Raw genomic sequence first — 10,100 nt, forward strand, 5'->3', positions numbered from 1 at the left:
CATTGAACCATGTACAAATTACAATGTTCATGCATCCAATCAAAAAAACTTCTGGACATGCCAAAAAGCAAGAAAATGTGATACATAATCAGCAGAAAAACGAATCAATAGAGACTCTGAAATTAAAAGAAAGCGGAAACCACTGGCAGGCAGTTACAACTCTCGGGTGTGGTCTCCACTGGACTGGATTTTCATAAACCTTATTATGCCATTTAAAACACTACTAAAAACAAACAAAAAAACACTACTGCTCTGGGGCACCTAGGTGGCGCAGTCGGCTGAGCCACCCACTCTTGGTTTCCCCTGACGTCATGATCTCCAGGTCATGTGATCCACCTGCGTGAGGTGTGAGATCTAGCCGGTGCTGGGCACTGGGCTCAGTGCAAAGTCAGCTTGAGATTCTCTCTTAGTCTCCCTCTGCCCCTCCGGCTCATGCTCTCTCTCTCTCTCAAATAAATAAATAAAATCTTAAAAAAAAACCAAAACACTGCTGCTCAGTTTTGTAACTGTATGGTGACAGATATTGTGGTGATCCGTCAACAATATATACAAGTGTTGAATCATTATGTACACCTGAAACTAACATGTTATATGTCAAGCGTATCTCAATAAAGGAAAAGGTTATCTGCTAAATTTAATTAAATAAAATACATCTTCACTAGATCTTACATGATCCAAGCTGAAGGCCTCTCTGCATACTATATAGAGATAGCTCATCAGGTCCTCATGATTGGCTGTGTTCAGATTTCCGCTTATGTTTGTGGAAATATGACTGCATGTGACTACTTGATTTTTATGTTTCAACAGCATTGCCCGCCTTGTGCTACCCAAGTACATCTGGGGAATCGAATGTGTCAGGGGACGTTGGAGGTGAAGGAATGGACTGTCTGAATTGGTTCCCCAGTTCAAGTCCCTTTTCTAAAGCAGACCCTCAGGTCACCAAGATTTGAGCTTCCCCTTTGGCCTGACACCCGAGCAGGTCTCCCGTGTTAATAAAGCCGAGCGGGTTTAGACACAAACCCCGCCCAGCCTCGGAGGGCCGCGGTCGTAGATGCACTCTCAGTACAGCACCGCTAGAAACCTACCCTCCAGGTCTCCCTCCCTCGCTCTCCCAGCTTGGGAAGAGCCTGCAGAAGGCGGCGTGTGGGACGGGTCAACGCGAGCAAGGGGCAGGACGGCACGCAGGAGGGGCGGGGCTGGGGAGGCGGGGGCGGGGCCGCCCGCGGGGGTCGGGGGAGATGGGCGGGGCTTGGCGCGCCTCCGCCTCCGCCTCCGCCCCCGCCGCGGCCACTGTTCACAGGCTCGGTGCTGATCCGCGCCGAGGCCGTCTTGCCGCCTCAGAAGGAGCCCCGGGTCCCGGCAGAGAGGCGCGGGCGTTCCCGGAAGCCTCCACAAAGCACGAGCGGCGGTGCCGGGCCGGCTATGCCTCCCGTTGCTGCGGTTCCCGCCGGCGACCGCGCACCCGCGGCCTCGGGGGCGCAGCCGGGCCCCGGGGAGGCCGCGCTGTGAGGCGCCAGGGCCTAGCGCCCGCCGCGGCCGCGCCGGAGGGGCACAGGGCCCGGGCTCGCCCCGCCTTCCTCGCGCTCTGCTGCCCCTCCTAGGCTCGCTGCCTCAGCTGCCGGCCGCCATGGCCTTCGCCGCCCGGGAGGGCGCGGGCTCGGGGCGCGGGCGGCCGCCGCGGCACCGGGCGCTGCGCGGGTTGCTGCTGCTCTGCCTGTGGCTGCCGAGCGGCCGCGCGGCCGGCCCGGCCTCCGCGCCGCTGTCCGAGCTGCACGCGCAGCTCTCGGGAGTGGAGCAGCTGCTGGAGGAGTTCCGCCGGCAGCTGCAGGAGGAGCGGCCGCAGGAGGAGCTGGAGCTGGAGCTGCGCGCGGGCGGCGGCCCCCCCGAGGAGGGCTGCCCGGGCCCCGGCGGCGGCGGCTACAGCGCCATGCCGGACGCCATCATCCGCACCAAGGACTCCCTCGCGGCGGGCGCCAGCTTCCTGACCGCGCCGGCGGCCGTGCGGGACTGGCGGCAGTGCGTGGCGGCCTGCTGCTCCGAGCCGCGCTGCTCGGTGGCCGTGGTGGAGCTGCCCCGGCGGCCCGCGGCCCCCGCCGCCGCGCTCGGCTGCTATCTCTTCAACTGCACCGCCCGCGGCCGCAGCGTCTGCAAGTTCGCGCTGCACCGCGGCTACAGCAGCTACAGCCTCAGCCGCGCGCTGGCCGGCGGGCAGGAAGAGCTGGAAGCCGCGCCTCGCACGGGTGAGCGCTCGCGGGAGGGGGCCGGCCCAGACCTCTGGGTCCTGCTGCCCTGGCGCCTGTTGGGTGGCTGCATCCGGGAGACCACTGAGGCAGTAGAGCCAAGTGGAAGATGGAACAGCCTCGTTCCAAGTTAGTTTAGTTCGGGGGCATCCGGAGGAGTGGCTTTGATTGCTGTTTTATAGATGCTTTCTGAGAAACCTAGAAGACTGGGCAGAGAGGGCACCGTGGCCTGCTTCTGGAATTTTTCTAGCCTTGGGGAGGGAGGCTGATCTGAGAGGATTCGCAGAAATTCGATTTAAAGGAGAAAAGCTCGAAGTAAAAAAAAAAAAAAAAGTTTATTTTAGGCTCAGATTTTTGTAAGTCATGGTTTGTGTCAAGTAATCGCAGGAGCAAAATCTAATTAGGTGCCAGACTGCTCATAGCACAGCCGTTTCTTAGCTTGACTCATGATTCCACCTGCAGCGGCTTTCACCAGACAAAAATGAGAAAGGAAACTTGGTGTCAGGAATTTTGAAGTGGGTCCAGCTGACTCCCATGAACTACGGTCCCTTTTGTAAAGAGGGAAAGGAAGGGATTTGATTTTAGTTGAAAATAAGAAAGTTGAGGGCACGTCTCTTTTTAAAAGAGTTAATAATGAAGTTTTTCATTCTGTGGTTTTACTTCCTGCAGATGCTCTGAATGACAGTCAAGGCACATACACGAGACACAAAAAATGTGGCTGTTGGAGATTAAAGCCATTGAGGGAAAAAACCTTGATTGGGCCCACATGTGGTTGGCTGTGTGTTTGATTGCATTCTGTTGCTCTTTGATTTATGATAACATAAGAATGATATAGCGAGATTGGGGGTGGGGGGAGCCTCAGCCACTTTGGAAATCTGGAGTCTCCAAGACCTGAAGGTCCAAAGAGAAGGGTCTGGGAAACCATATCCACAAGGGCCCATCTCCTCACTCACCTCCACCTGAGAGAAGGCTCAGGACCCTTGTCAGCAGAGCAGACCTCAAAGGTCACCCTGGGACTGCTCAGCCCTGAGGCAGACATTGGGAAGAACCCCAAAGTTTTCTCCCTGAAGCAAAAGCAAGAGACACTTTCTCTTGGACCTCCGCCAGCATCCCTGAGCCTGCCCCATGGCTATTACACACACATCCTTCCTCTTTGCTCAAACATGGACTAAAAAAATCCCAGCAGTGAAGAAACAAAATCCCTTTCTCTTGTTCTCACTGCACATCTGGAAGAAACCAACATCACCAAAGGAAGCTTTCTTATAAGCTAGGGGAAATCAAAAGGAAAATAAGGAAAGAATATGCTCATGGAAATTAAAAAAAAAAGTTAGGTTTACTAGTAGGAGTTTCTGAGTCACTTTTCTTCCGCTTCCTTCACTGCCGTTCCCTTCCCTAGGGGGTGTTTGTCTGGGAATTCAATTATGTAGATGTTAGGGATAAAAATGGGTGACCACAGGGCTTGGTCCTCATTCTGGAAAACACTGTCACACTCACACTTCAGATCCCCAGCAACACATAGAAGGGTGTAGCTCAGGTCCCGAGGTACCCTTATTTGCAGCTAGGGCAAAGGTTACCTGCCCACATGCCCTGTGTTTGCCTTGCCTTGCCTAGGTGCTTAACCTCTTGAAGCTCTTTATGCTTCTGAAACTTACACGTTATTCCTTCTTGCCTTGCCTCTTCTTCCAACTCCTGTGAGTATACAGAGTTGGAGGCTACTGAGCGTGAATATCGTTTAGAAAAGCTCTTGCAGAGAATTAGTCAGGGGGCCATTTGAGGTGAATATAAACATGAAATGATGAGGGGGCAGGTGGAATGGGATGGCACAAATTTATAGCAGAACCCATCAGCCATGTTTGTTGCGGCCACTGACTGAGTTTGGTGCTAGACATTATTATAAGGTGCTTAGACACATGAACTCTCTCTCCTCACAACAGCCAAAGATCTAGGTTCTGTTATAATCCCCAGTGTACTAGAAGGCTCTGTGAGAGAAAGTAAACTGCCCAAAAAAGCCTTGCCACATGTGAGTTGTGGAGCCGTGTCCAAGTGTCTCCCAGGAAATACGTAGCAGAGACCATTAAAATGGTCATTCGTTCTTCTGGGATATTTTTATAGGAAAGTGATCCATGCTAAAGAAAAAGTAGGAGCGAGAAAATTTATTGTGGCATTATTTATAATGGTGAAAAAATTGATAAAGTATATGTCCAATAGCAGAGGTTAAAATTAAAATGGCAACTGTGAAGTTTATGGAGTTACATGGGCAATACTAGAATATATGAATAAATATCAATAAATAGAACATATTAATGAGTTAGTAGGCTAATTCAGGATATAAATTTCTATTTCCTATAACTGGATACACTTTGGGGACTCCCAAAGTATATTTAGAAAGATCTGGGCTGACATCCGAACTGACAAATTTATCATTTGTATCATCTTAGGCAACTAAGCATCTGACTCTCATTCCCTCATGAATCTGATGCAGATGATAACACCTCCCTCCCTCAGAGATTTGTGAAAGTTGAGTGACATTAAGGCTCGTGAGCACTTAGCCTGGTGCCTGGTACAAAGAAATCACCCAATAAATGGCACCTCTTACTTATTATCATCAGCTCATATAGAGAAAAACTATAACGGTACACACCAAAAATGATGATAATCATATTGGGGTTGTGAATAATCTTTTCCTGAAGTGTTACAATTAGGAAGAACACACAATGAAAAAAGAAAACCACAAAAACAAATAAACCAACCGCATAGATTTTGACACATAGTATCTAAGCCTCTCCCCTTAGGCTGGCCCCACTTCTGTGTCCAGACTTTAGGAGTCTCTGCTAATTTCTCAACCACCACTATATCCTCTGTGCCCACACAGTACAGATCCAGATTCCAGAACCTCCTTGTTATTAAGGCTCCATTCACAGCAGTGTGTTGTAAATCAGATTACTTAACAATATTCTTATCTGTATAAAATGTTTTAACTTGATATGCTTCATCAAAATTGGTATGAGTCTTATTTTGCCTCTGTAGATCTGACCAAGTGTGTTTAGTTTTCAAAAGAAATCAGTGTTTCTATAGTACTTAACATTGATTTATTACATTTTTATGATGAAAATTCAAATTTACCTTTTTTTTTTAAAAGATTTTATTTATTTATTTGAAAGAGAGAGAGAGAGCACAAGCAGGGGGAACGGCAGGCAGAGGGAGAAGCAGGCTCTTTGCCGAGCAAGGAGCCCAATGCGGGACTCGATCCCAGGACCTTGGGATCATGACCTGAGCCAAAGGCAGACGATTAACCAACTGAGCCACCCAGGCGTCCCTCAAATTTACCTTTATCTTGTTCTTTATCAGCAAGTCAAGTTTTTTTTTTTAATTAATTAATTAATTTATTTATTTATTTATTTATTTTGAGACAGAGAGAATGGGGGGGAAGGGGCAGAGAGAGAAAATCTCAAGCAGCCTCAACACCTTGTGCAGAGCTCCATGCCAGTCTCCATCTCACAACCCTGAGATCATGACCTGAGCCGAAATCAAGAGTCAGACACTTAACCAGCTGAGCCATCCAGGCGCCCCTTAAAGATTTTAAGTAATCTCCACACCCAACGTGGGGCTCAAACTCACAACCCTGAGATCAAGAGTCCCATGTTCCACCGACTGAGCCAGCCAGGTGCCCCAGCAAGTCAAATATTTTTAAATGATAGCACACTCCTTTCCTCTTGTTGTTGTTTTGTGTTTTTTTTTTTTAAGATTTTATTTATTTATCTGAGAGAGAGAGAATGAGAGACAGAGAGCATGAGAGGGAGGAAGGTCAGACGGAGAAGCAGATTCCCTGCTGAGCAGGGAGCCTGATGCAGGACTCGATCCCGGGACTCCAGGATCATGACCTGAGCCGAAGGTAGTCGCTTAACCAACTGAGCCACCCAGGCGCCCCTTGTTTATTTTTAAGACCTGTTCCTGGGTAGATAAGCTCTGGCTTATTTCAGAATACATTATGCAGCATAATTTACCTGGACTTGAACTGAGGAGGAAATGTATCTCTTTTATTTCGGTTACAACAGTGATCAATGTGGAAGATATGAAGGTTTCGCTATGTTCATAAATCATATCTTAAAGCTTACCTACAGAAAAGTTAACAACCAAAACAATGATTTCTTTCTTCAGGAAAGGCAGGATTAATTAGTTTTGTAATTATGTGGGATATTTCAGAACCTACCTGATTTTTCCATCTTAAGTCTTTGGGGTTACATCTTTGAGAGCTTAAAAATATAGCTTTCATTGTTGTTTATATCATATAGGCATATTTTAGTTTGTTTACCTACAAAAAGTATTTTAAAATAAATTTTCATGCAGATAGTTGCTAACTATAATGTATTACTGTGAATTATAAGATGATTTCCAGAATTATAAAGTGGTAAACCATTGTGTGGAAAGCAATGAAACTTCCAGAGCCAAAAGAAAGTTCTCTGTAACACTCTGCAAAATGGCTTATTAGTAATGAAATTGTCACCTCTTTCCTTACCTGGGAGAAGCAGAATAAAGACCTCAGACACTAGGTCTTTGCTCAGAGATGGAAAAGGCAGAACAAATTTCTTCTTAGGCAAAGGTTGCTTGTGTAGCTTATTTAAATCTGAGTTATTAGTCCTCATTGTTTTAAATAACTATAAAAATGGGACTCGTCTTGGGGCGCCTGGGTGGTGCAGTCAATTAGGCATCCGACTCTTAATTTCGGCTCAGGTCATGATCTCAGGGTCATGGGATCAAGCCCCACATCCAGCTCCATCCAGCTCCGCTCTCAGCACGGAGTCTGCTTAAAGACTCTCCTCTCCCTCTGCCCCTCCCCCAGGCCCCCCTCAAATAAATAAATCTTAAAAAAAACAAAACAGCAACAAATGGGACTCATCTTCTCAATAGACAAATGGAACCATCGGCAATAGCAAGTGTGCTTATTCCCTGTAAATAGGCTCATAAAAAAGTCATCTCTTTTTGAGGCTACCAGCAGCATTCTCATTCAGAAAAGCCACAGCTCTAAGAGCTGCCAGCCCCTTATAGAAATTCTCTGTTTCTGGGTATTGGGAGGATCAGTAGATGAGAAGATAAGGCTGGACGAGCAGGTCTCTCAACATCTGAAAGGTCATGGTAATTTGTTGAAGCGTTTTTCTTAAGCAGGGAAATGACCCAATCAGATTAGAATTTCAGAAAAGTAATTTTAGCTGTAGTGTATCAAGAGTAAGGACCTTTGTTGCTTAGTGAGAAATAGGATTGCTGCTAGCCTCAGGCCCTGGGATATCTGGGTTGGCCCTCAGAGGTTTGCTCAGGAAGCCACGGGGGCTCTGGAGGAAGAGAGCCGTGTCTCAGCAACGTCATTCAGAGAAAGTTAAGGAAGAACAAATCCAGGCCAGAATTTGGGCAGAGCTTTGGCATGAGAGGAGGGAGGAAATGGTGGCAGCCAAAAAGGGTGGATTATAAGAACCTATAGATTCTTTTCCCTGCAGTTATATTACTTAGTTTCTTTAAGATAAAAGTGCATTTGGGTAAGTTTACTAATAAGCATAAATCAATAAAATATTCACAACTCTGCTCTTAGAAATGTTTTCTGTATGCAGCTTCTCCTATCCGTCTGCTATCAGTGAACGTGATAACAAGGCTACTTCACGTGAGCCTTGAATTATTTAGTACCATTCCAGATCAAAGGTAAATACATACTTGTTTTGCTATCATACAGAAACTCTGTGCCAGCTTGTTATAAAGTTAGTTGTTAGGGGCGCCTGGGGGGCTCAGTCGGTTAAGCGTCTGCCTCCAGCTCAGGTCATGATCCCAGGGTCCTGGGATTGAGCCCTGCATCAGGCTCCCTGCTCCCCAGGGAGCCTGCTTCTCCCTCTCCCTCGCCTGCCGCTCCCCCTGCTTGTGCTTTCTCTCTGTCAAATAAATAAGATCTTTAAAAAAAAAAAAAGAATTTAAAAATAAAAATTAGTTGTTAGAACCTGTGAATGTTTTCTATTTTCCTAGATGAAAAATTGTATTCCGGAAAATTTCTAAGTGAGTTTTATTTTGTGTGGATCCAAGAACTTGCCTTAACTTTAATTTAGTTTCCTACGCATTGAACACTTAATATCACTTCTACTTTAAAAACTTGAGGATAAGAAAAAAAAAAATCTGTATCAGAGGTGGATTTTTTTTAAAAAAAGATGTGTTTCAGAAGTCCTTTTTTGATAAATTCATTTAATAGAACTTTGAACTAAAATTATTTATGAATTAAATGAATATTTGACTCTAGAGAATAAAAGTACTACTCCAGATTGGATAGCCTAGTACTCACAAGCTTGTTATAGGTACTGCTACTAGCTGATGCTCCACACCTCCTCCTCTGCACGTGTTAAAGTCCATATTCCTAATATGTTCCTATTTTACTGTTTATAATGTAAAGAGAATATGATGAAAATCAATAAGAAAATAACTTTTAGTTGCTATACATTCTCTTAGTAGTTGTTCACTGGACTACATCTATTCTAGCAAACAAGATACTTCTTTAAATAAATTATAAAAAAAATAGGGCATCATCTCTCTTGTGAATTATTGATTTTCTTTTACAGAAAAAGATGAGCCCCCACTTAGCAAGGCCGGGCAGGATGTGGTCTTGCATCTCCCTACAGATGGAGTGGTTTTGGACGGCCGCGAGAGCACAGATGACCATGCCATTGTCCGGTATGAGTGGACACTGCTGCAGGGTGACCCATCAGTGGACATGAAGGTAATTCATGACATCATTGTAATGACCGCAGATATTTCCATGAGGTGATCTCTCATAATGTTCTTCTACTCCTGTTCCCAAAATATCTGTAAGCTAGCAGAAGAGGTATAAAATGGAGAATGCACAAAAGTGATAGCTGAAAAAGTGGTTTATTATATGAATTTACTTTTCCACTGAGTAAGCAGTGATTCTGATCCTTTGTTTTGAAGCTTACTCTTGTTCTTGCTGCTTTTTTGGCAAAACACTTCAAGGGAAAAGACTCAGGCTTTGTTTTAATGACTCAGATTACTTTTTAAATTTTTTTATTTCTTCTTTTCTTAGCTCAAGGTCCAGGTAGAAAATTTGAAAAATACGAAGGAAAATAACATTAGAATAAGCCCATTTGGGGAGCCTGGGTGGCTCAGTCAGTTAAGCAGCTGCCTTCGGCTCAGGTCATGATCCCGGGGTCCTGGGATCGAGCCCCTCATCGGGCTCCCTGCTCAGCGGAGAGCCTGCTTCTCCCTCTCCCCCTGCTTGTGTTCCCTCTCTCGCTGTCTGTCAAATAAATAAATAAAATCTAAAAAAAAAAAAAGGAATAAACCAATTCTTCACAGGATCCAGAAAGCAACCACCTCATCTGGCAAGGAGGCCTGCTTGAGATAACTGAGGCAGTCAGTGAGGGCAAGTGTCCCTGTTGATGCCCTCCCCGCTAATGTTCATCGGGCTTCTGTGGGCTGATCGGAATGGCTACAGACGGAATGAGTCACTCTCCCATTGGCTGCCTACACCCAGGAGCCTTTCTGTTTTTTTTATTAATTGAGCTATTAAAAAACATTATATTAGTTCCAGAAGAACAGTATAATGACTCGACATCTATACATATTGTGAAATGATCACCATAATAAGCCTAGTTAACACCTGTTACCTCACATAGTAACACATTTCTTGTGATGAGAACTTTTCTTTTTTAAGGAAGCCTTGAAAACTTTTTTCAAAGATTTACTCTCAGTGACTTTCAAATATACAGTACAGTATTATTAACTATAGCCACCATGCTTTACATTATATCCCATGACTTATTTATTTTATAACTGGAAGTTTGTACCTTTTGACCCCACTTTACCAATTTCACCCAC

At 45.6% G+C, this 10,100-nt stretch overlaps 1 protein-coding gene across 3 annotated transcripts in view; it reads left to right on the forward strand.

Moving 5' to 3' along the window:
- The first annotated feature begins 1,261 nt into the window (after positions 1 to 1,261).
- The window catches only part of LRP11 (LDL receptor related protein 11), a 44,475-nt gene continuing 35,636 nt past the window's right edge, over positions 1,262 to 10,100 (forward strand). For all 3 annotated transcript variants that reach the window (XR_013441054.1, XM_036075029.2, XM_036075030.2), the window contains exons 1-2: positions 1,262 to 2,240; positions 8,828 to 8,985. Coding sequence is in view for 2 of the 3 variants with exons in the window: in XM_036075029.2 (XP_035930922.2) it covers positions 1,628 to 2,240; positions 8,828 to 8,985 (771 nt within the window). In the remaining variant the exon portion in view is untranslated. The remainder of the gene's footprint in view (positions 2,241 to 8,827; positions 8,986 to 10,100) is intronic.

This window comes from Halichoerus grypus, chromosome 9 (assembly GCF_964656455.1).
Source record: "Halichoerus grypus chromosome 9, mHalGry1.hap1.1, whole genome shotgun sequence".
In the NCBI taxonomy this organism is placed as follows: domain Eukaryota; kingdom Metazoa; phylum Chordata; class Mammalia; order Carnivora; family Phocidae; genus Halichoerus; species Halichoerus grypus.